General features: G+C 57.2%; 2 protein-coding genes across 3 annotated transcripts; one reads left to right on the top strand and one right to left on the bottom strand.

Annotated features, from left to right (window-relative positions):
- Nucleotides 1-385: 385 nt before the first annotated feature.
- Nucleotides 386-16,324, top strand: TNFAIP8L2 (TNF alpha induced protein 8 like 2). 2 transcript variants are annotated; one of them, XM_005293734.4, is made up of 2 exons: nucleotides 386-594; nucleotides 12,605-16,324. In XM_005293734.4, exon 2 carries the CDS (start codon nucleotides 12,610-12,612, stop codon nucleotides 13,168-13,170), a length of 561 nt encoding a protein of 186 aa, XP_005293791.1. In that variant the 5' UTR covers nucleotides 386-594; nucleotides 12,605-12,609; the 3' UTR covers nucleotides 13,171-16,324. The 2 variants fall into 2 exon arrangements, with proteins under 2 accessions (XP_005293791.1, XP_023962802.2); XM_024107034.3 differs by lacking the exon at nucleotides 386-594 and adding an exon at nucleotides 661-832 and having other exon boundaries at nucleotides 12,605-13,320.
- A 12-nt stretch (nucleotides 16,325-16,336) lies between these two features.
- On the bottom strand, nucleotides 16,337-25,208 carry LYSMD1 (LysM domain containing 1). The gene is made up of 3 exons (XM_005293733.4): nucleotides 24,501-25,208; nucleotides 20,251-20,573; nucleotides 16,337-18,257 (listed from the first exon to the last, which is right to left on the bottom strand). The coding sequence occupies exons 1-3, from the start codon at nucleotides 24,678-24,680 to the stop codon at nucleotides 18,098-18,100; spliced, it is 663 nt and encodes a 220-aa protein (XP_005293790.1). The 5' UTR covers nucleotides 24,681-25,208; the 3' UTR covers nucleotides 16,337-18,097.
- Nucleotides 25,209-25,217: the final 9 nt, after the last annotated feature.

A 25,217-nucleotide genomic window follows, 5' to 3' on the forward strand; every position in this document is an offset into this window, starting at 1 on the left:
CCCAATCTATATAGTGAGACTAACAAGATTAAAGCCAGCTGTGTGGGCCAGTGGGTAAGACACTGGACTGGGAGTCAGGACACCCAGGTTGTGTTCCCAGCTCTGTGACTCATCGTACGGCCTAAGGCAAGTCACTTTCCCTTCCTTGTGCCTCAGTTTCCCCCTCTGCTGAAGGGAGATTAAAAGCGCCACCCTGGTGGGAAGGGGCTGATCCTGGCAGCCCTGTTGTGATCATTAGGCAGACGGGTAAAGGCTCCTTGTCTTGGCGAGATCAGGCTGAACCAAGGCCAAAGCGCCTGAAGATAAAGATCTCAGGAAGTTGAGAGAGGAAACAAAAATCTCCCCCGTATCTGACCCGCTCTGCCTGCTCGCCGGCTGTTATTTGTGTCTGCAGGGAGCAGTTCAAGCCCCGAAATAAGTCAGCTCCGTCAGCTGACGAGGGCGGGCCCCAGCGACGGTTCCTCAAGGAAGTTTCACTAAGGTTATCTCGTCAGTGTGCTGCGGATTCGGGTTTTTGCCCTCCTCCATGCCAAAGCCTGCTCCGGGGGAGCCTGTATGAGCAGGGGGAGCCGGCGGGTGACAGCCGGGGACGCGGTGAGTGGCTTCTGCGCTGGCGAGGGGGCGGGTTGGCGGGCGCGTGGGGCATCCCGTCCCGTCGGGAACGAGGTGCGTCGGGAACGAAGGAGGGCTGTTTGCGGGGGATGGAGGGGTGTCGTTTTCAGTTCAGTTTCCACCGTAACGAGTTGCGACAGGCAGCGGCTCTGAGTCACCGAGGATGGAATGGGGGACGGTTGGAGATCAGGCTGGGACACGGGGCTGGAGCCTGGCACAGGTTAGTGCTGCAAAAGGGCCAGGCGTCTCGCTCGCTTCCTTCCTCGCCCTGATCCTCCTGCCCTGCCTCCTCTCCAAATGCACCTCGGAGCGCCAGAGATGGAGGGAAGGATGGGAAGGATGCTGGCTAGGGGAGGTCTGTGCCGTACTAAGGGTGGTACTGGGAGGAGGGCAGGGAATCAGGACTCCTGGGTTCTATCTAGTCCTGGGAAAGGATGGAGTCCAGTGGGTTAGAGCCAGGGAGCTGGGAGTCAGGACTCCTGGGTTCTGGTCTCACTTCTGGGTGGGGAATAGGGCCTAGTGGTTAGAGCAGTGGGGTTGGGAGTCAGGACTCCTGGCTTCTCGTCCTGGCTTGGGTGAGGAGTGGGGCCCAGTGAGTTAGAGCAGGGGGCTGGGAGTCAGGAGTCCTGGGTGGGAAGCACCCAGCTGGGAAAGGTTTAACCATTTCCAGGCCAGGCTGCATTGCCCACAGGGGAAGCTGGGTTTGAGATAGGGTGACCAGACAGCAAATGTGAAAAATCGGGACAAGGGATGGGGGGTAATAGGAGCCTATATAAGAAAAAGACCCAAAAATCGGGACTGTCCCTATAAAATCGGGACATCTGGTCACCCTAGTTTGAGACCAGAAGCGGGGGCGGGGGGAGGCCAGGAGGTTTCTGAGCAGACACGTGGGTCTCACTCCACAGGCAGCTCTGCCTTTCTCTCAGCGAAGCAGGGCCTGTCCCCGGGGACAAGGCTCCGCCTGGTGCCCTAGAGCTCCAGTACTGGGAGAATGGAGGCTGCCCGCCCCGGACACCCCAGATCCTCTGAGTGACGCTAGTTCCCCAGGCGACGGATGTGTGTCCCCGTGAATGTGCCTAAGGCAGGAGCAGCTGAGGCGGGGGGAAGGGAGATCTCAGCAGACCCACTGACCCAGGCTAACTGCATCACAGCACCCCCTTCCCCTGCATCACAAGGTGCACTGGAGACCCACACCCCCCAAGCCAGGGCACAGGGAGCAGTGAAAGGCTAGTGGGGCTGGGGAGGGTCAGGGCTTTGCTGGCCCACAGGGGGCAGTAAACCCCAATCGTGGCGGGGCTTCGGGCCTGCCGAGACGCTGCTTTGCTTGGCCGAGGCAGGGCCCAGCAACGGTGCGGGTAGCTGATGTGGGTGGCAGCATTAATGCCGCCTAGCACGCCAGACGGGCGGCCGAGCGAGCCATGGGGGGGGGAGCGCGGGGGGCAGTTGCTGACAGAGTAGAGAGAGGAGCCTGGCTGCATTGCTCTCCCCGTGGGCAGGGGAGGAGGGGTTAACAGGACATCGCTCTGGCTAAGATGATTGTAGCGCACCGGTCAGTGGAGTTACAGCCCCCCGCCTAGTGCTTCAGCCTGAACTGGTGCTTTGAGATCCCTGCTTCAAGTCCCAGCATGTCAGCCAAGATGGCGGCTGTCCTGCTCCCCATCCCAGGGAGGCAGTGTTGCCTAGTGCTTAGAGCACTGGCCTGGGACCTGTGCTCTATTCCTGGCCCTGCTGCGGGGTAACCTGGGGGAAGGGACGTCCCGCCTCCGTGCCTCAGTTTCCCCATCTGTGACACGGGGGTGTCGATACTGACCTCTCTGGGGAAGTACTTTGAGATCTACTGATGGCAAACGCTTGGTCTGATTATTACTGAGCTCTGGCACTCTGCCCCCGTGGGGTATCCCCGTGGGAAAGCCCGTTAGCTTTCTGATGGCCGAGCGCTGGGCCGGATGCTTGTCAGGGATATTAATAGGCAGGCAACTAAATTAAGCCATCCTGAGACGGCGATTTGGTCTCCTGGGCTGTATGCGGTGCCAGCAGCGGGGAGAGGTGTGTGTGGCCTTAGCAAAGCTGCTGGCTGGGCCTGTGCCAACTGAGTCAGAGCTTGTCTGACACGTCAGGGCTCGGAAAACCTAGCTGCCTCGCAAGCCCTGGGGTGATCATTGTCCTCATTTTATCCTGGGGGAAACCGAGGCATAGAGCGGGCATAACTTGAACAAAATGCTGCAGGCAAGTCATTGGTTGAGGCAGGATTAGAACCCAGGAGTCCTAGCTCATCACTAGGCCACACTCCCCTCCTGGAACCAGCAACAGAACCCAGGAGTCCTGGCTCCCAGGCCCCAGCCCTCATCGCTAACTACATTCCCTCCATGAGCTAGGAACAGAACTCAGGCGTTCTGGCTCCCAGTCCCCTACTCTCACCACTAGTCCTCGCTCCCCTCCCAGAACCAGCAATAGAACCCAGGAGTCCTGACTCTCCATCTCTAACCACTAGCTAACACTCTCTCCTCTATCTGGGAATAGAACCCAGGAGTCCGGGTTGGCACTGCCCCGCTGTGCCCACTTGAGAGTGCTGCAGCTGTGGCACACCTAGACTCCAGTTTGCTCCGGGTTTGCTGGCGCTGGGGCCGGCACGCCAGTGACATTTCCCAGCCGTTCCCTTGCCTGAACTCTCCTGCTGCTGAGCGTTTGCCTCCAGGCCGCCGAGGCTGCGGGCTACAGTTCACCGCCCCGCGCCCAGGTTCAGGGCTGCGTGGCAGCAGGTCAGGCTGGCGGAGGCCCAGGCACACCCCATCAGGAGAGTCACTTCCTTGTAGACCTGTCTGGCTTCGGTGGGAGCCCAGTGAGGAAGGTGGCGCTGTTCGCACGGGGACAGGGGCCACCGTTCCCAGCCCTACCTTGCGATGACACAGGCTGGGGCTAGTCCTGGCTGCCAGCCACCAGATCCCAGTGTGGGTGACTAACCCGTGACTGACGGCTCTGCCCTGGGAGGAAGTCTCAGACCGAGGGGCAGCGGGAGGCTGCGAATCTCATCCCAGTTCCGGCACTGACTCACCGTGGGGCCTGGAGCAAGTCCCTTCACCTGGAGGGCTCAGGGCGCAATGCAGGGATAATGGGGCTTTCTCCCCGGGGTTGGCAGCAGGCCGAGTTTGTGTTTGCAAAGGGCTCAGGAGAATTGTTGTGGTTTCCAGGTCTGCACTGGCCCTTAGGGCCTTTGCAAAGGCCCCGTGGGTCAGGATTATTGCCACTGTACAAATGGGGAAACTGAGGCCCAGTGATGTGCCAAAGGTCACAGGGCAAGTCAGAGCGAGGACTAAAACCCCGGAGTCCTGATGTCAAATCGCCCCCCTGCTCTAACTACCAGAAACACTCCCCTCCAGAACCCAGGAGTCCTGACTCCCAAGTCCCTTGCTGTAACCACTAGACACCGCTGCCACCGTCCATGGGACAACCCGCTTACAGGGCCTGCCATTCATGGGAGCCCCCCCAGTCCCTCCCCACCTTAGCTCAAGCCAGCTTGCAGGGCTAGCATTCCCCTCCGCCGGAACAAACCACTTCTCAAGGCCCCCTGGTCTGGCCGCCCCAGCTTCCTCCCAAATGGCTGCATCCTTCCAGGAGCAGAAGGGGGTTCTGGAGGCTGGGGGAAGAGGATGCATCTGCTGAAGGCATCACCAAGCAGCAGGGTTGAGCTGAGCAGGCTCCGCTGCCGGGCCGTTTCTGTGCTACAGGGCAGGAGTTTAACCAGGGCAAGCGGAAAGGCAGTGACCTGTGTGAGGTCACACAGCCCCTCCGTGGCAGAGCCGGGAACAGAACCCAGACGTCCTGACACCCCAGGTCCCATGCTGTGAGCAGTAGACGCCATTCCCCTCCTCAAACCAGGGATGGAACCCAGGAGTCCTGACCCCTAAGGCCCCCTTCGCTAACCACTAGACCCCACTCCCTTCCCAGAGCCAGGAATAGAACCCAGGAATCCTGACTCCCAGCCTCCCCGCTCTAACCGCTCCCTTCCCAGAGCTGGGACTAGAACCCAGGCGTCCTGCTCCAACCACTAGACCACACTCCCTCCACATAGCATGTCCTGCTCCAGGCTCTTTGGCCGAGAGCCGGAAGGCCCCCTTCCTTGCCTGGGCCGGAGTGGGAGATGGGACGCAGGACTCCAGTAACAGACGGAATCAGGCAGCAGCCCGGCGCACGCAGCTAGTTGTCTCTAATGATCAGGTTCACCGGATCAGCCACCGGCAGCTACACCGGTGAGCGACACGCGGCAAGGGTCTGCCCTTCCCCTGTGATTTGCCACAACAGCTGGCTGCACCGCTCCGCCTCATCGGCTCGGCAGGGCTGCCAGTCTCCCCGGATGAGATGCAGTCACTCAACCAGCCTAATGAAAGCTACTGTTATCCAAACCCCGGGGCGGATGGTTGACTCGGCACGCAGAGGATCTTGCTGCTGCCAAAGCACAGCCAAGCAGCTGTGGAGATCTCTGCACCTGCAGCCAGGGGCACAGAATTTCATCACATCCCCAGGGTGACCCTAGGCAGTGCTGCCTTCCTGAGTCTGCAGACAGGGCAGCCTGAATTGATAGCTGAGAGCGATAGCCCTTTAGCTCGGCAGGCTGTTGACTCTGAACCCTAATGATGCAGGTGCAAATGCTAAGGTTGTTTGCTTTTTTAGCCAGCAAAACTCCAGTTGCTTTCTGTGGGCTAAGCTTGGGGTTGCAGGAGGAGCTTGGGGCTGGTGGATGGAGCTGGCCTGAGCTCCCCCCATTCATGTAAATTACTCTGTTAACTCTGAACCATAATGATGATGAGAGGGTCAGTGTCACCATGGGTAACTATTTCACTGCTGAGCACCTTTTAAGGGAAGCATCCAGTTACCCTGGGGCTAGTGTGTGGAGTCTGAACTACCCCATTTATGGCAATAGCTTTGTTAACTCTGAACCCTAATGATTATCATTTAAATGTCAATGTGGTTAATTATTTCACTGGTGGTCACATTTTTAGCCAAAATATCCAGCTGCCTTGCAACTGTGGTAAGAGTTTGGGGTTGGTCAGTGGAGTCTGAGCTACTTCCATTATCTCAGTGGCTTGCTAACTGCATCCTGATGATGGTGGTGTATAATAACTATTTCACCGTTGATCATAGGATTGTGGGAGGAGCTTGGGGGTTGATGGGCAGAGCCTGAGTTGCATCTCAGCGCTATCTTCTCCTCAGTCTGATGACTGCGCTCGAATCTTTTGATCATTTTCAATTGGGCTAATAATATAAAATAAAAGTAAGAAATACTAAATGAACCTAAAGGCCCCCACACCCCACCTGGCCAAGAGCCAGGGAAGGCCCCTGTTACCAGAATTCCCATTTCCTGGTCTCATCTGTGCTAAGATGTTCATCCTCCCCCTTTACACTCCCATGACATCGTCTTAATCGAACGGACAATGGGGAAGGTGGAACAGGGGTTGGACAAATCCGGCTTCTCTGGGAAGCACCAGACCCGGGCTCAGGAAGAGACACAGATGTTATGCTAAGAGGAAAGGAGAAAAACAGGAAGTAAAGCTGTGTGCACGTGAGACAGAGAGAGAGAGAAACTTTCTTCTCTAACAATCTCTAACCAAGGATCTCAAAGAGCTTCGCCAACATTAATTAAGCTTCCCAGCCCAACCAGAAAGCTGGCCTCGGTGTCAGTAGTGCACTCACTAGCACTCGAGAGGGTGCATTGCCTTGCTCTGCCCTTGGACCTATCACAGAATCACTCTGTGCCTCGGTTTCCCCACTCGGCTAACACGGCTGTCTGGTCTATTTCAATTGCCAGCCGTTCAGGGCAGGGAGTGTTTCTCGCTCTGTGTCTATCCAGCACCAAGCACAATGGATGGTTGGGGCCTTCCCGTGCTGCTGTCTTAGAAATCTAGAGTCTCATTGCCCAGTTCCTCGCAAGGTGGCCGGGCTCAGACATAGGGGAAGAGAAAGTGTTTGTTTCAAGCTCATTTTTGCAACTACTGTATCTTCTGCGGTAAGAGGCACTTCCTGGCAGCTTTGCAGTAAGGGAGGTGGGGCGGGCAGTCTCTGTCCGGCTGGCCCAGAAGCACGAGGGAAGGTATCGATCCAGCATAGCCACTGGTGGCACAAATGGAGACGCCTCGGGGCACCAGGGGTGACAATCTCGGCTCCCTCCCTGCAAGCTCTGCCTCATGCTGGGAATTTCCCTCCTTGCCAAAGCCAGGAGAGCCAGAGGCCTAAAGACACTGGTTGCGTGGGCAGCGCTGCTGAAACGGCCTGTTAAGATGCATGCAGAGCTTGTCCCCTGCCTCCTCCCCCACCTGCACTGGTGTGCCATCCCCTGGTACTGCATCACCCATCCCCTGCAACGCTGCACCATCCTCCTGCACCACGCCCTGCAAGCTACGCCAGCCCCCTGTTACTGCACCATCCTCCTGCAATGCCCCGATTCTGCACCACCCCTCCCCCATAACACTGCACCATCCCCTGCAATGCCCCCTGATTCTGCACCACCCCCTCCCCCTGCAACACTGCACCATCCCCCTGCAGTGCCCCCTGATTCTGCACCACCCCTCTCCTGTAACACTGCACCAGCCCCCTGCAGTGCCCCCTGATTCTGCACCACCCCCTCCCCTGCAACACTGCACCATCCCCCTGCAGTGCCCCCTGATTCTGCACCACCCCCTCCCCCTGCAACACTGCACCATCCCCCTGCAGTGCCCCCTGATTCTGCACCACCCCCTCCCCTGCAACACTGCACCATCCTCCTGCACCACCCCCTGCAATGCCAGCCCCCTGATACTGCACCACTCCTCCCCCTGCAACACTGCACCATCCCCCTGCAATGCCCGCTGATTCTGCACTACTCCCTCCCCCGTAACACTGCACCATCCCCCTGCAGTGCCCCCTGATTCTGCACCACCCCCTCCCCCGTAACACTCCACCACCCCCTGCAACACTGCACCATCCCCCTGCAATGCCATCCACACCGACACTCCAGCCCTGCAGCGCCATTGCCACCAACCCCCTGCATTAGCCCCGCCCACTCCTGCATCGCTGCACCATCCCCTTTGCAAAGCCTCCCAACTCTGTATCACCCCGGCAGTCGCTTTCCCCTCCCCTTGCAGTAGGACAGGGCTCCCCCGGGGCTGCCCTGCTTTACAAGGGCCTTGGGCAGCCCTGGACCAGGGGGAACGTAAAGGAGGATTAAAGGCCTCCCTGCCCCAAGTGCAGGAATCGAGGCTCAGCGTCTCAAAGCTATTTAGGCACCGAACTCCCAAGGGCCCTACAGGAGAGAGGTGCCCAGTGACCCAAGAAGCTCTGAGAATCAAGGCTCCAAACTGGAGAGGGGCTGTTTCATGGGGCGCTATATAGGGGAGGGGGCTGCGATTGTGGTTCCCTCACATGGAGGGGAGAAGGGGACGGGTGGGATTCGACATGTGCTGGAGTCTGCAGAGCTGGGGCGTTTACTTTTCTCAGGCTCCCTTCCCCCGCTCCTGCTCGCAGGTCCTAAAGCAAAGAGGTGCCTGCCCCGCCCCCAGCACCACTGCAGCTGAACACTGCAGTCATTGCTGCATTTGTCCTCCTAAACACTAGGGGGCGCTGTGCTGCAAAGAGGGGGGAAGTCAATAGGGGGCGCTGTCCATTTGTAGTCGGTGCTGACCCCAGTGCAGTGCTAGGGGGCGCTGTACTGCAGGGAGCGGGGGGCTCTAATAGGGGGCACTGTCCATTTGCAGTCGGTGCTGACCCCTGTGTGATGGTAGGGGGCGCTGTGCTGCATGGAGCAGGCTGGGGGCTCAGTATGGGGCGCTCCCTTCCCAGTTGGTGGGGACCCCAGTGTGGCACTAGGGGGCACTGTTCTCTTTCAAAATGAGACCTGGAGCCGAGCCCTGTTTTGCAGGTGGGGCACTGAGGCACAGAGAGATGCTCTGATTTGCCCACCCAGGTAGAGCGGGGCCGACCCAGAAACAGAACCAAGATCTGCAGAGGCCGAGCCCGCCCTTCCTCTGCCAACCAGGGCTTTCGTCTCCAGCCCTTTCTGGCTTCAGCCCTGCCCACAGTTTATAATGGGATGTGTCCCCTCTGTCCAGCAGCTGGTCTTTCTTCCCCTTCCAATCACACACAAAGCCAGCAGCGCTGCTGGGAACCCTGGCTGCCCAGACCCCACTCCAGCTGGGGACAGCCAGACTCAGCCTGGGGCCTCACACCGAGCACAAATTCCCTCAAGGAGGAATCTGCAATTATCCAAACAATACCATCCACCAGGGCCCCGTTAAACTGGCAGGGGCTCTGTCCCCCATCCCTTCCCCAGCAGGCAGACTAACCGGGAGCCTTCCTCTAGCCGATCCACCCTCCTCTTCCTCCCCCCAGCCCGATTGATTCAGACATATCACAATCCAGGCAGAGCAGCACTAGGGCCACTGCTGTGGGGCTGAGATGTCACCAGCTGACCCCAATACGGGGCTAGGGAGCAGGAATAGAACCCAGGAATCCTGACTCCCAGCCCCCTCCCCAGCTCTAACCATTAGACCCCACTCCCTTCCCAGAGCTGGGACTAGAACCCAAGCATCCTGCTCCAACCAGTAGATCACAGTCCCGCCACACAGCATGTCCTTCTCCAGGCTCTTTGGCCGAGAGCCAGGAGGCCCCATTCCTTGCCATTGGAGGTGGGGATCCAGCTTTTCTCTGCAGCCCCAAGGGCTAGAAACCTACTTTGTTTTTAAACGAAAGCTGAGATTCTTGTATAATCACAGGATTCCGGGAGCTGGGGCTTGAAGAAAAATACCAAATATCACGACACCTGCGCTAGTCACCCCTTACGGAACCAGGATTTGGGGGGGACTCATGCTCAGTGCTTTCTCAGAATCAGGCCCCCCAGAAATTAAACTCCAAATCCTCAATACAGAAAATCCTGGCTGTTAGTTTTAATTTGCCTGGTACATTTGCAGATGCTCTTTGTTATCCATCTAAACAGCTGCTGCTTTTCTGAGGCAAGGTGTTCTGTCTCTTCTATGGACTTAGCTAGCCCCCTGACCTTATTATTGAACCCCTCACCATCTGTAATGTATTTTTCCCCACAACACCTCCGTGACGCAGGGCAATTATCCCCATTGGGCTGATGGGGAAACTGAGGATCTGAGCTGTTAGGTGACTTGCCCAAGCTCACCCTGGAAGTTTGTGGCAGAGGAGGGACTTGAACCCAGGGCTGCTAAGCTACTGTCCTAGCCCCTGGACCATCCTTCATCTCGGAAGGGGGCCGGGAGCTAGCAGAGAATGGTTTGCTCCATTCATCTCTGGGTTATGGGCCCAATGCCCTCCCACCACGCCAGTGTATTTTGTAGGTCTAATGCTAAATATGGTCCAAGAGGAACTTTAAACCTAGGCAGGTTTCCACTGTGGAGTCCAGGATGTTGTGTTATTACCAGTCTAACCATTGATCTGTGGACAGAGCACTAGTCTGGGACACACAAGAGCTGCTTTCTATTCCCAGCTCTGGCAGTGGCCTGGTGGATGACCTGGAGCAAGTCAATCTGCCTCAGTTTCCCCACCTGCCTCAGTTTCCCCATCTCTAAACCAGGGATAACCACACTGCCCTTCCTTTGTAGAGCGCTTTGATAACGGCGTGCCGAGGCTACTCTGGGGCACAGCGTGGGGTTAGTGGTTTGCACCGCACAGAAGGGGAGATCCGGATTTAACACCGGGACTCTGACACCCCCAAAGGCCTGTACATCCAGGCTCTCGTGACTGGACTGGCACTGCTGCGAGGTGACAGTGCAAAAGAGGGCGTCTGTGTCATAAGCTGGTGGGTCTCAGCCTAGTTCCTGGCAAACCCTCACCTCAGAAGCCTCTGTCATCCAGCACAGCTGCCATTCACTGCCCCAGCGGTAAAAGAAAGAAGTGGGTAAACGCACCTTTTAGGTTTTCCAGGGGCATCGGAGGCACGAAGGGGTGCAGAGATGCCCTGATGGTGAATGGGTTTAGTCTAGCAAATTACGTCAACTTGTCCGAAACACGGGGGGTAACGGTCGGCAGATGTCTCCAGTCAATCCACACGTGCCGAGCACTGGCTGGCTCACGGCAGACTGGCAGGCCATGATTTCAGTGCCTCGGCTGTTGCTGAGTATGACCAGCTGGTGGAGACGCACGTCAGCTGTGGGGGGACGTGCAGCCAAGCTGGGCTTATCAGAGGAGCGAATCAGCGCTTCAGCCCCCAGACGAGAAGTGGGTAAACGCCATGAACCCCAAAATGAGAAGTGGGCAAAACTCCGTTTAGCAGCGTTGAGCCTCGAGGACCCCACCGAACTGCTCCCGCTCCGGTCAAGCCAGCACTGAACGCCCACGCTCCAAGGGCATTCCCTCCAAGACAAGGCGGCAGGACTTGAGCAGGGCCAGCATGGCAGGGAACCGCGCCCTGGGTCTGCCAAGCTGTGCCCTGCTCTGTCTTTGAGCCAGTTCCCCAGCGGGTGTAAATTGGCACTGAGGGGAATTAACACCCGCTGGCCTCTGATTTTGCCAGGAATAAATTTGCTGCTAATGGAGCTGCAGAGCCAGGCAGGACGTCTGCGCGCAAGGAACGTAGCACGGCCTCTCCCCGGAGCAGTTTTGCATTGGGGTGCCCGTGTCTCATCGGTGCTTTACTAAAAGTCAGAAACGTCCACGAGCCCCAGGTGAGAATTGCAAGTGATGTGCCCTCCGCTGGGGCTACACTGGGACGGTTTGATCCACATCCCCCTCCCCTCCAGCCCCTGCCATCTGGGGCACGTCCGGCTCCGGAGCAATGGCAGAAAAAGAACACGGTGCTGCTAACTGCAATGGGGTGGGATGCAGAGGGCACTAGAGGAGCGGGGCTGTCTGCCGTGACCCCAAATCACCGTCTGTAAAGGGGTCCACCAGACACACACAGCGCAGATATTTGCTGAGTGATGGGGGGAGTCACTGGAGAAGGAATGATGGTAACAAAAATTCCCTAGCCCTTAACAGAGGACAGCAGCTGCCCCATAGACTATCAGGGTTGGAAGGGACCTCAAGAGGTCATCTAGTCCAACCCCCTGCTCAAAGATGGAGAAACTGAGGCACAGAGAAAGGAGAGAATCACCCACAGATCAGCATAGGGCATGGGATAGAACTCAGGTCTCCTATATTCCAGTCTAGGTAATTAGCCCCTAGCCCCCAGTAAGGTGAACAAAGTTAGTACTGCTGATACTCCCTTGGGGTCATGCAGTCAGCGCTCTGACGCTCAGCAGGCCAGGTGAGGCCATGGAGGGGAGCCCTCCAGAGCACTTGGGGCAGAGAAGCCGTCCCCTCAAGGAGGCGCTCAGGCCAGTGGAAAGAAGGGGCGTCACACCCCCAGATCAGCGCTACAGCACGTTACACTCATAGAATCAGAGAATATCAGGGTTGGAAGAGACCTCAGGAGGTCGTCTAGTCCAACCCCCTACTCAAAGCAGGACCAGTTCCCAACTAAATCATCCCAGCCTGGGCTTTGTCAAGCCGGGCCTTAAAAACCTCTAAGGATGGAGATTCCACCACCTCCCTAGGGAACCCATTCCAGTGCTTCACCACCCTCCTAGTGAAATAGTGGCTCCTAATATCCAACCTAGACCTCCCCCACTGCAACTTGAGACCATTGCTCCTTGTTCTGTCATCTGCCACCACTGAGAACAGCCGAGCTCCATCCTCTTTGGAACCCCCCTTCAGGTAGTTGAAAGCAGCTATCAAATTGCCCCTCACTCTTCTCTTCTGCAGACTAAACAAGCCCAGTTCCCTCAGCCTCTCCTCGTAAGTCATGTTCCCCGGCCCCCTAATCATTTTAGTTGCCCTCCGCTGGACTCTCTCCAATTTATCCACTTCCCTTCTGTAGTTCCTCATATAAATACAGGAAGATGCCTGGGGCAGGGCTAGGACTCAACGTTAGCTCTGCTGAGTCCCAACCCCTAGCCTTTACCACAAAGCCCTCTGTCATCCTCACACCCCGTAACAGCAGCGTCTCTTTGTTCCCCTGCAGCCACAATGGAGACGTTCAGCTCCAGGAACCTGGCCCTGCAGGCTGAGAAGAAGATCCTGAGCCACATGGCCAGCAAGTCGGTGGCAAACGTATTCCTGGACGACACCAGCAGCGAGATCCTGGACGAGCTGTACCGGGTCTCCAAGCTGCACTCCCAGAACCGGTCCGAGGCCCAGAAGGTCATCAAGAACCTCATCAAGGTGGCCGTCAAGATCAGCGTGCTGTACCGCAACAACCGCTTCAGCACCGGCGAGCTGGGCTTGGCGGAGGAGTTCAAACGCAAGCTGCACCAGGGCGCCATGACGGCCGTCAGCTTCTACGAGGTGGAGTTCACCTTCGAGTCGGGCATGCTGACCCAGCTGCTGCAGGACTGCCGGGATTTGCTGCTGCAGCTGGTGGAGAAGCACCTGACGGCCAAGTCCCACGGCCGCATCCGCCACGTCTTCGACCACTTCGCCAACGGCGACCTCCTCAGCCAGCTCTACAGCCCCGGGGAGCCCTACCGGCCCCACCTGCAGAAGATCTGCCAGGGCTTGAACAAGCTGATAGAGGAGGGGAAGCTGTGAGCGGGGTGGGAAGGGGCCTTGCCTTTCTCCTCCTTCTCAGCCAGCCAAAGATTATGGGAGTTGGGGGCCTGGAAGCACCTTACTCCCTTAAGCACCTATGGAAATCCTAGGCGAGGAGCAAGGACCTTCAGGTTTATAGGGGATGGAGAACTGGAGGATCCAACAGGACAATCAAGACTCAGGCGTGTCCTGGTTGCACTCAGGCCCATCCGTGGTCTCCGCATCTGCCCCAGTCCTCTCCAAACCCCCTCATGGATTGGTCCCCCGCCCCCGACTCTTTCTCCCCATCAGAACGGTTATTTTTGTACACACTCATCTTGTCATTGTTACTAACACGTTAAGGGGGAGAAGCTGCGCCCGCCTCGCCGTGTCGCGCGGGGGATCTGCTGCAGGGGGGGCACCCGGGCCAGCCTGGGCAGTTACCCCTTGATGGTTCAGTTTGTGAGGCCAGCGGAGGTGGGGCTGGGTTCAGCTCCGATGAAGGCAATAGATCAAGACCCCCCCAAACACTCCCCATTGCGGGGTTGCCCGTGGCCAAAGGGATCAGACAAGGCTCCACCGAGCCAGCAAAACAGAGGGGGGTGGCAGATTCTGAGCTTATACATCAATTGCACATAAACGCAACGCCCAGGGGAAGGGACCAGCCACCGGCGTAAACCCCTGTCCTTGCCACATGGTTCCCCAGCGGTCAGGTCTAGTCCCCAGGGCTGCACTCGGTGGAGCTCTGCCCCAGCATCATACTCAGGTTTGGGAGCTTAGCTTCAGCCACGCAGAGTTTAGGACTTTCCCTCCCCGAGCCCAGCCACTGACCCTGCCAAAGACACGGGTGAGGCCATGAGCAGGGTGAGAAGGGGGGACCCCACGTGAGTCAGAAACTCCATCAAAGGTCCCGCAGGCAAATGGTAGGGTCCCCCCCATGCCTTTCCTAGCCACTCTGCCCTCCTGCCCCAGCCCCTCATTCCCGTGATCCCTTGGCTCACAGTTTATGGCCAATGCCATGGCAGCCTGCAGTGGGCTGGAAGGTCGGTGGGTTTCCCATGGCCTGTCGGAGGGAGGCGGGTGGCTCATGACTCCAGGAGGCCCCTTAGCAGCTGGGCTCCCTTCACTGCAGCTTGTGCAAACCCAGGGGCTACAGAGGCCAAGCAAAGATACCAGCAGCTTCCTCGGAGCGGGCGCGTTGGGAACAGACCAGCACACAAGGCTACCTTGGCTGGCATGGGCATAGTTAAAGGGTGGGCATGCAGCCCTCAGAGCCACCCTCCCCTGCCCGGTTTGCTACCACGTTGGATGCTGCCAGCTCACCGAGAACGTGGTTGGCCGGTGCACATCCCAGGCCTGCGAAGTCAAACAGCGCCCGGCCTAGGAAGGGAGAGGCAGGGGAGACCAGAGCCAGAGCTCCCTGGGAAAACAGCCCCTCGCCAAGGGGGGCATGAGGCCGCCTTCCCGCTCTGATAGCCTGGCCTGATCTCCACACCCCCCAGGGTTCCCCCCCCCCCCGCCCCTCTCCAGCACTCAGCTGCTGGCCTGGCACTAACCCAGCATATGACTTTGTCTCCCCCTCGTGGTTGGGGTAAGAGGCTGATTGGTGCCCTGGTGGCATCAATTAATGGAGGATGGGGGGGGAAGCAAATGCTCCCCCTTCCCCAAAGTTTTTGCACTTGCTCAAAGTTCCACAAACTTTCTGGCCCCTGGAAATTAAAGCACTCCCAACTCTCCCTACAGGAACCCCTGGCTGTCAGTTTTAATTTAGCTGGTGCATTTAAAGATGGAGGGGTCACAGGTTCGATTCGCCCGAGCTGGGGAAACTGCTGGCTTCTCCACCTTCCAGGAGCTGCCTTCTACGGAAGATAATAGACCCCAAAAGTAAAACCTTCCCTGCCCATGAGCATCTGTGCTGGTCCCACTACAGCCTGACAGGTGGGAATTAATCAGAGGAGGAATGTAATTAGGTTTAGGTACTGCCCCAACCTGGTCAGCATTTGGAAGAGCGCCTCCCAGGTGCTCCAGCAGCTTGCACTGGTGGGTCAGTAGGGGGCGCTCTTCCAGCCACATCAGCCCTGATCCCAGGGCTCGGTGAGGAGCTGCTACACCTGCCGGTTTTCTCAAGGCAACTCCTTGCAGCCATTAAAGAGCCTATGGCCCCAAAAGCCTCACGATTAAAAGCCGTTACTGTGCAGGGGGCTGCGTGAAATGGTGACGGGTCTCAGCCAGGTTTGCAGCACCCAGGTCTCCATGGCACAAAAGGGGGGGGGGTTCAGAGCAGGGCTGTTTGCCCAGGCACCCAAGGGATGCGGAGATCTCCAGCCCCAGCACCCAACCGGCACTCCCCCTAGGCAGGGAGGAAGCAGACGGAGGAGCCTGCGGTTGCCCTGTCGTAGGCGGGGATGCAATGTCACAGGTTAGCGGAAGCCGGGTGCACTGGGCAGAGGCCAGGGACAGAGAGCACCTCTGCTGGCAACGATGCCCGCGGGACTCGGACAGTTCCAAGGGAGAGGCGGACTGCAGGCAAGGCCAGCCTGGGGCATCGCGGGCAGCTCACTACAGCAATGGCGAACGGCACCACAATGGGAGACGCTGGCACAGCGGGCAGCCGCCACAGGGACAGGCCCAGAGCCGCTCAGGATTCAGCCAGGGGGAGGCGCTGGTCCTGCTTTCCCCGCCCTGCAAGCCTGATTGATCAATCTCCCCTTCTCACTGCATCAGCAGGCCCCTGGCACACTCCACTCCTCACCGGCTCTGCCCCCCCCACTGCTCTGCTGCACCACAGCCCCCACTATCCCAGCCTTGAGCCCTGCTCAGACTCTGCTGCTGTTCCTCAATCCCAATGCACAGCCCACCCCGCTAATATCCCAGCCCTGGGCCCCCCCAGACAGCTCTGCCACTGCCCCCACCCTGGGCTACACAGCTTTCCCTCTAACACAGGTGGCATGTGGGCCTTACTCACTGCAATCGAGAGCCTAAGACAAATGACATATCAGCCAATACTGGCCACACGCTGCAAGGGAGGGCAAAACGTCCAGCGACTTCTACGGGAGCAGGATCTGACCCATTTTTGGAGCCCCTCCCCGCTGACTGCCACTGCTGTACAAAAGCCGACCCAAACCTGCTTTGTGCCTCACCAGGGAAATAAAGGGGAGGAACAGACATGAATCACCACGGAGACGTGTTGCGTGTTTTGTTCAAAGAGCAATCAGGATGGAAGAGTTTTATTTGCAAGTCCCTTTGCCGCTGGCCGGGCGGCCGATCTCACTCTTGTGCCTGAGAAATACCTGGCAGAGTTATTAAAAGAGGATCTGGGTCTCTCAGCGGCGAGGCAGCTTTAAAGAGGAACCCAAGGGCGGGTTTTATTTTTAACTCCGTTTCCCTCTCCAGAGCTGGGCCGTGATGGACAGCAAAGGGTTCCAAATCAGTACGGCTGAATGAAACAGATGAGTGGGGAAATCAGGGCCCGGCTTACCTGCCCCATTCAGAGTCTGGGGCTTCTGGCTCGGCTCAAGCAGCTAACGCCTTCCAAGGAGGGGCTGTTCTGGGAGTTCCTCCATTCACCCCTGGCCCACAAACACCGCTTACAAGCCACTAGCTATCATCTGTCCCCCGTTCCGCCCCCTCCCCGGCCTGAAACATCAGCTTGGGAGCTGAGAGTCAAGCTGGGTGTTTTCCCTCTCACACCTCACGCCCAGTAACCAAGAGACAAATTAACAGGCGATCATCAGCGCTAGTATCACAGGGGCTCCAGACAGCCCCAGTGGGGCCAGACAGGCAGAAAGGATTGGTCAGCTCTTGGATTAATGGCACACGAGGGACAGACCCTGGCTCCTCCCCCAGAGCTGGACTGGCCCTGCTGGGCTAACAGAGACAGACCCCGGCTCCCTCCCCCAGAACCAGGCTAAGAGAAATCCTAAGCAGTGAGAGGTCGTTGAGTAGCTCTGACAGACTCAGGGGACAGATCCACGGGGAGCGGGGGTGGGAGGGGTTGTGCCCATCGCTTTCAGGGGAAGGAAGCCAAGCAGCATATGGAATTTGCCCCCTCGGCCCCCATGCCAGGCCCCACCCCAGAGGTCAATGGAAAGACTCGGGCGGATTTCAACTCAGGCCCAAGGGACTGGGTTTCAGCACAGCGGATGCTGAGCCCTTCCCGTGTGGGAGCTGGGCCCCGAGAGCCCGACCCCACGTGGGCTCGCTGGCAGTGGGAGCTGCCGGCAACGATGACTCTTGCCTGCCAGGCGTCCTATGGGATCAGCTGCCGAGGGTCCTGACACCCCCCAGGACGTCAGGCTCGTGAAGGCGCCTGTTTCATTCAGAAACAGGTCAAGGTCCCACAACAGGAAGAGCAGGGGGGCTGCGGGTCGGGATTGAGGGGCATCAGTAGATGATTGGGGGGGCCGGGCTGAGGACCTGATCCCGAGGCCTTTCCCTAAAGTCTCAGCAGGGGAGCCAAGGAGACCCAAAGGGGTTGCAGGCAACGGGGCTGTCTCCGAACATGGCGACCTGACGGGATGGGACAGGAAGAGGCGGGCGCGCTGGGACGGGGAGCTCAGAGCCCGGCTGTGGGAAAGGCCAGCGAAGAGCAGAGCAGCGCAGAAAACGCTGGGCATTAGAGCGTGTCGCTGAGACTCCCCCGCCCCAAGGGGGCGCTCTACCAGTCACCCCCATAACACGTCTCTGTGCACGCCCCCCCCAGCCGCAGAACGTCCCCCATACACTGCTCCCTCTGCAGCCAGCCCATCCCTCCGCAGATTGGTGCGAAGGCAGGGGCAGCCGGAGGACTCATGCAGGCTCCTGCCAGGATCAGGGCCTCAGCGCCGTCCGGGTCCCCCTGGCAGGGCCATCACAAACCCTGCGCTGCCCTCCCCACCCGCCCCCCGTGGCTGGACGCGCCGGCTAGGAGGGGAGAGGCGAGTCCATGGGGAAAAGAAGGCTCCGCCCATCAGAGCTTGAAGATCTCGTCCTCCTGGTCCCGCAGCGTGGCGGCCCGGGTGGTTTTGGTGAGCGGCACGGGGCCCAGCAGGGCGCGCTGCTGAGCGTGAGGCGAGGGCTCGTTCTGATAGGAGACGGTCCTGCTGGCTCCTAGCTCGGCCCTGGCGATTCTGCGGGGAGACAGGAGGGGGTTAGATCTCGGACAGGGAGTGGTCATCGCAGACGCGCCCTGCTCAGGGATCCCCCCAGCCATGCTCTGCTCGGGGGTGGCTGAACTGGCACAGCGCCCTCTGCTGGGGCTGGGAAGGATCCAGGGAAGAGCCCCCTTTAGACACATGGGGCCAGGGCGGGGAGGGGGGGTCCCACAGGTGACAGTACAGATGGGGAGGGCGCAGGGAGGCCTGTATAATCCCTGTGGGAATCTTAGTTCAAAGCAACAAAGTAACCTAGGGCTGGAGGGAATCAGCAGAGCTGGGGGGAGGATGCCATGGGCTGGGACTGTGGGCTGAGAGTGAGGGGCACTGGCACAGCTGAGGTTGGGGGATGAACCCAGGGTTGGGGTAGGAGGGGGCTGCGGGTCAGGATTATGGGGCACTGCCCAAGCTGGGGTCCCGGGGCCCAGAGTTGGGGTAGGAGGGGGCTGTGGGTCAGGATTGAGGGGCACTGCCCAAGCTGGGGTCCCAGGGCCCAGAGTTGGGGTAGGAGGGGGCTGCGGTTCAGGATTGAGGGGCACTTGCCGAGCTGGGGGGCCGGGGGCCCAGAGTTGGGGTAGGAGGGGGCTGCGGGTCAGGATTATGGGGCACTGCCCAAGCTGGGGGGGCCGGGGGCCCAGAGTTGGGGTAGGAGGGGGCTGCGGGTCAGGATTGAGGGGCACTTGCCGAGCTGGGGGGCAGGGCTGGGATAGGAACCGCAGAGATCTTCAACACAGGCAACAGCGCCCTCTAGTGGCCTCAGAGACTAGTCAATGGCAAGCAGTGGCCTGGTCCTTAGCCCAGCCAGCTCCCCTAAGGCAGTCCTCAGAGGCCCAGCTGCGTCAGACTCCCAGGCCAGGAGAAGGGCATTCCCTGTACAGCAGCCGGCTGGGGGTAGACAGTGGCCGCGGGCTCCTCTGGCTGCGCCCTGAGCTAACGCGCCGGCTGTTTAACCCCCCTGCAGCACGGCACAGAAGGGAGGAAAGTAACTGATCCCTGTTTCCAGCAGCACAGGGAGCTCTGCCCCGCGAGCCACAGGGAGGCAGGTGCTGACAGCCTGGATCGGACCCAGGCCCCGTCCAACCCAGCATCTCCCCCTCCCCCAGCAGCGACCAACCGCCATTTCCCTGGAGGAACCCAGGAAACACCCCAGGACCCCTCATTAATTCCTTCCCGCCCCGCAGCGAGCGGCACGCGCCCGGCAGGACACCATTTCCTGGCTCTAATCTCTTGCCTGCACAGCGCCGCTAGGAGATGAAGCAGGGGAAGGAGGGGCCCCGGGAGCAAACAGCATCAAAGCAAACGTGTCGGTGTGAGTCCACGTTGCCGCGTGCAGCTGTTCATTGCCTTCAGAGAACTCCCCACCGCACACGCGTCTCTATTCCCCCCTCCCGGTCCCCATGAGCATTGCGCACAGCCGCCAATGGCACCTGTACTCACCCGGTCACGCGCGGGGGGGGGGGGGGGGGGGAAGCCAAAGCCTGGGGCTACGTCACCTCTGCCCCATCAGCAATGAACGGCCCCTCACTCTCCCACCACCGGCCGACCTCCCTTCGCTACAGCCCCCTGCCAGGGCACCGCCCGTCAGCCTTGGGGACCCCCGGGTAAGTGTGTTTCTTGGGGGGAGGAGCAGGCTATGGGGCAGGACATGGTGCTGGGCTCTTTTAGTTTGATGAGCACAGCACCTGATCCAATGGGGTTTTAATTTCTCCCTCCCCACCAAGGGGCACGTAAAACCTGACTGGGGGTGCTCAGGCATCACTCAGCCCCTCCAGGAGGCAGTTGTGGGGTCACCTCGCCCTGTAACAGCCCCACAGAGGATATAAGCACTAACCCAAGGGCAGCCAGCAGAGATTCTCCTTTAGCACAGTTGGCAGGGGCCTACGAGTCAGAGCAGCAGATCTGGGGATCGATACAGCCCAGGCACCACGGTAGTTACTTAGCGCTACAGTAACCTCAAGGTAGCACTCACGCGATCTCCCGCTCCCGCAGCTTCTTCACCGCAGCCTTCTTGGACAGGCTGATCTCCAAGTCGAGCTTCCTTAAGAAATCCGTGGCCGAGAGGTCGTGGCGGGGGGTGGTGCCTGTGCTGGTCATGGAGCCGTTTTTCAGCACCGGCTTCTCCTCTCCCGTGGGGGGCCGCCTGGCTCCTTCCTCTGCCTCCTCTTCCTCTTCCTCCAGGTTTAAGCCATTCGCCATCTGCTTGGGCTCCACCAGGACGGGGATGTGCAGTGTCGTCTTGAGGAAGATGGAGTCACTGGTGTACAGCCGGTTCACCCGCTTGATCTGCTCCATCTGGGAAGAGACCACAAGCACCTGTAACCCCTCCAGGCTTGGGACACACGTTACCAACCCCTGTCTCTATACACCAAGAGAACTGCCGCTTCTGATCTGGGGCTTGTTCCCTAAAGCTTCACTGCAGGCTGGACACCTAATATCACGGCGCCACCGAAATGCAGCCACCTCTGGGGTGGAGGACACCAGTAGGCAAATAGAGCAATGAGGGCAAGCGTGTGCATGACGTGATCTGGGCTGCGGGTGCCGGGCTCACGCTGGCAGGGAGAAGGGTTCAGGCGTTGCTGGAACTTGAATGCCGGTGGGGGGGAAGGGGAGGGAAACTGACCAAGCCCCTGGAGGATGATGTTCAATGCAGCCAGGCAAGGACTGTGCTGTCCCACTGGCCGGGAGAGAGACATGCCATTGTTAAGTGTGCTAGCTGGTCCACCCCGCCTGTCCCCTACGCTCAGCCAGAGGTGGATGAAGGAGACAGGCTGGGAGTCCATCACCATGGCACATGCCGCGACTCCGCCCCACAGCCTGAAAGACCCTCCCTTCTGCCCGACTGGCGGCTTGTTGGGTTCCTGCAAAATGAGCTGGCCCCCCTGGCTGGCAGCCTCAGAGACAGCTCCCCGCTTTCCCAGCTGCTCCAGCTGCAGGGCAGGAGCACACCAGCAGGGGGCAGCATGCATGAGTCACAGGGAAGACTGAACTGGTGCTGTCAGGCTGCAGGGCCTGTCAAGATTCAAACTGCCAGAGACACTCAACAGCCGCTTGCTGCCTAACCACATATGCAGGCCCAGGCCGGAGGTGATACCGGGGCAGGCTTTGGCTCCAACCACCAGGGGGATTTCTGCAGCAGAAACTGATCCCCCGTGAGAGCCACGGGAACAGAAAGCTGCAAAAACAGGAAATGAGAAAGGGCGTGACTGTGTGTGCACATTTCCAGGGTCACATCAGCCTCACAGGGAGGCAGGGGGACCGAGAGGAGACGGCAAGTGCCGGGTCAGAGCCCTCAGCCCTGGTCCTGCATGAGACTCCAGACATTCAGCCTCCCCATGCACCCACCCATACCCCCACAGCCCAGGAACACCACTGGGGTGCCCGCTCAGAGTTCCATGATCAGAGTGCTGGATTGTAGAGTCCTAGGGGCAGAGACCGTGTCTTTGATTTCGCAGCCAAGCCCCTGGCTCTGCTCTGGAGCTGTATCAATTCTTAGGATTCATTATGTGTATTGCAGTAGCCTCAGCCAAGAACCAGGAGTCCCCACTCTAGGGGGATCAGAGGTGTCTGGACTCTGGAGGGGTGACTCCTGCCAGTGCCCCTTTTCTTAGGGGTGCTCATGACACGACCCTCCCTGCTTCACCCCAGATGCTCGGCAAACAAAACCAAAAAGCGGTAACGCTAAGTGCTTCGGCAGAGTTCCTCGTCCAAGACACACCAAGCACTGTACAAAATGTAGGGTGACCAGACAGCAAGTGTGAAAAATCAGGACAGGGGGTGGGGGGTAATAGGAGCCTATATATGAAAAAGACCTAAAAATCAGAACTGTCCCTATAAAATCGGGACATCTGGTCACCCTAATTGTGGGGTGGAAATCAATCCGGACCCAAGCTGCAGATTCAGGGCCGACAAGGGGAAGAAGGGAAGCCAGGGGAAGGATTCACTCTTCAGCTATAATTGCTTGTTTTGCACATTTCTTGAGGGGATCACTTAAGAGCGTCCTCAGGAGGGCTTGGAATTGGAGAGCTGGTGGATTGGGGAGCATTCACCAGTCCTATCAGATAGCGAGTGCTTTACCAAAGATAGGTCAATAGCTTGTTTTTTGTAATAGAGAAACTGAGGCCCAGAGTGGGGACTAGAACCCAGGCAGGCTGGATAAAAATCATTTTTTTTTTAAATCAAAAAGATTGGATTTTTTTTTTATTTAAATCGGATTTTTTTTTATAAAATGCTTTGAGGAAAAAACCTGTTAAGATACATTATAGCTCAAAGGTATCTCATCATGGAATAGGGATTATAAATTCTAATTCTATAGTATGAGACAATATATTCATGTCATGTTTAAGAAAAGTTTTGTAAATGAGTTCCAATAGTTCATGGATTAGAAACCCAATCTGATGGGATTCCAGGGGCTTCTGTATAGATTATTTAGGTTAATCTTTCTATCTACCCAATGGGACTCAGTGCTCAGTCTAGAAGATACCCTCAGAGATGCTTAGTTTTGCAGTTCTCAAACTGTGGATTTGTCTCCCCAGAGGTAACATGCTTGTTAACAGCAAAAATGCTTTTAAATAAATAAATAATATATAGAGGTGAGAAATAACAGACCTCAACCCTATTGTCCCTCTGCAAATTTGTCAATCCCTTATCTCTCTCTAAAAGTACAAAGTTTCAAAAAGTTCAATGAATAGAAGATTGTTGGGGGCGGAATAGATCTGGACAAGGAGAAGAAGTATGGAGATAAATATGAGACAGGAGGGACAGGCAGTATAAATAAAAGTGAAACTGTTTGAGACGCATATTCCAGAAGCCTTGAGGTCTTTCTGAGGGTAGCCTTCATTGATTTGAGATCTACCATACCATTCTCTCACTAGAAGGGAAAACCTATAATGACAGAAGGCCGTAAAAGAAACCAGTTTGGGAATAAGAACCATTCAAGAAATATGTTTGCTGATGACGTTTTAAAGAAAGTCACACCAGTGAACTGGTGGAAGTCGCTTAAGCACTTGGATTCAGAGACTGACGGTGTAGAAAGAATATTTTCTTCCTTTGGACTAATTCATTCCAAATTGAGAAATTGTTTGGTACCTGAAAAAGCAGGAAAGCTTGTTTTTCTTTTCCAGGTTATGAACAAACAGGAAAATGAAGGTGAAGACAACTGAGTTAGCTGCAGAAGCCAAAATTTTAAGTCTCTCATGTAGACCTGGCTGACACAGTCAATTTAATTTTTGGTTTGGGGGTGTTTTTTTAATATTTCATTTATCTATTTTAATTAAAAACAATTTTAACAAAAACAAAGCTAATTTAAAAAAACTTGAATGTTTAACTAAATTCAAAAACTCATATGCTTGTTTTGTTAAAATATTATGTTTGCTATTGAAGAAAACAATCCAGAATACATAACATTGTTTTAGTTAAATAAAATAATTTAAATGTCTGTCTGGTGATGTTCTCCTCCTAATACAGCATGGCAAGAAAATCCTCCAAATATTAAAGATTAACCTGTTGCACTGGAGATAGTTCACCTCCTAATGACTTCACAAATATCTGCTTCGGTTACCTTTGGTAAATGAAACAACCAAACAGTCATTCATTCTCTGACATAGCTGTAAAACTCATCTGAAAAGTTTTTTAAATAAATCACTTTAAAAATGTATAGCGTGTACCTTCTAAAAATGAAACCTACATCCATCTTGGAGTTGTGAAGAATAGGTCTTAAGGTTATAACAACCAACAAGAATGCACTTTTATGTAGAAATTCATGATTAAATCAAGTCTTCCTGACTAGTGATTTAAATAATGATAAAAGAACAGGAGGACTTGTGGCACCTTAGAGACTAACAAACTTATTTGAGCATCAGCTTTCGTGGGCTACAGCTCACTTCTTCGAAAGCTGATGCTCAAATAAATTTGTTAGTCTCTAGGGTGCCACAAGTACTCCTGTTCTTTTTGCGGATACAGACTAACACAGCTGCTACTCTGAAACCTTAAATAATGATTTAAATCAATTTAATTTAAATCAAATCCACCCTGAACCCAGGAGACCTGGCTTCCAGGTCCCTGCTCCATCCATAAGACCCCAGTCCCCTGTCAGAGCTAGGAAGAGAAGCCAGGAGTCTGGTACGCTGTCCCCTGCTCTAACCGTGGGACCTCACTGGGTCCCTCCTGCCAGGTTACCTACACCCCCCCAGATCGCAATAGAAAGCTGCCGCGCAGACCTACCGTGACCCCATACTTGAGCGCCAGCCCCTGCAAGGTGTCCCCCGGCTCCAGGCGATGTTCCACCCTCCTCTCCCTCACCGGGGAGCACATTGACTTGACGAGGCTGCCGTAGGACCGGGTCTTGCTGCCGCAGAGCAGCCCAGCCCCTCCAGGGGACCCCTGCCTGGATGGGGAGGCCATCCCTCCCCCCCAGTCAGTGGGGCACCAGTGCGGGCAGCAGAGGTGCCTGGGCTCTAGAGGGACTTTCCTGAGGGGTGCTCATGGCAGGACCCCCCTCGGGCAGAGTAAACAATGCGCCTCCCAGCCAGGCCAGGGCTCCCCCACACTGAGCCCCCCACAAAGGTCTCTCTGCTTTCCTGCTCGTTCTCCACTCCCCTCAGCCTTTACTCCAGGGCACAGGCAGGGGGCCCCCCAATTTCCTCCCCACGCAGCAAAACCCACTCTGCACGGGTGGGGGAGGGGATGGAAGGGGGGTCCCCCAATTTCCTGCTCACCCCTTACGCCAGAGAGGGATACAGGGGGGTCTCCTCAATCTTCTCTGTCCCCTCCCCAGCTCCTTCTTTACTCGGGGGAAGGGGCAATTTCCCCCCTCCCCAGGAACCCCGCCGCTCCCACGGCCCCAGCCACCCTCCAGCAGCCTCTCCCCTGCAGAGCAGCCAGTGTCCGCAACACGCAGCCAGTTGCGTCGCTCAGCCGGCCCCGAACAGCTGAGCAGAG

The sequence above is a fragment of the Chrysemys picta genome, chromosome 20 (assembly GCF_011386835.1).
Source record: "Chrysemys picta bellii isolate R12L10 chromosome 20, ASM1138683v2, whole genome shotgun sequence".
In the NCBI taxonomy this organism is placed as follows: domain Eukaryota; kingdom Metazoa; phylum Chordata; order Testudines; family Emydidae; genus Chrysemys; species Chrysemys picta.

What these genes read in the sequence shown, in the direction of transcription:
- LYSMD1 (XM_005293733.4), bottom strand. Translation starts at nt 24,680, where the DNA reads ATGGCCTCCCCATCCAGGCAGGGGTCCCCTGGAGGGGCTGGGCTGCTC. An exon ending in CGCTCAAGTATGGGGTCACG is followed by an intron (nt 20,574 to 24,500) that starts GTAGGTCTGCGC and finishes GTCTCTTCCCAG; the next exon opens with ATGGAGCAGATCAAGCGGGT. An exon ending in CTGCGGGAGCGGGAGATCGC is followed by an intron (nt 18,258 to 20,250) that starts GTGAGTGCTACC and finishes GTCTCCCCGCAG; the next exon opens with AATCGCCAGGGCCGAGCTAG.
- TNFAIP8L2 (XM_024107034.3), top strand. Translation starts at nt 781, where the DNA reads ATGGGGGACGGTTGGAGATCAGGCTGGGACACGGGGCTGGAGCCTGGC. An exon ending in GGGGCTGGAGCCTGGCACAG is followed by an intron (nt 833 to 12,604) that starts GTTAGTGCTGCA and finishes GTTCCCCTGCAG; the next exon opens with CCACAATGGAGACGTTCAGC.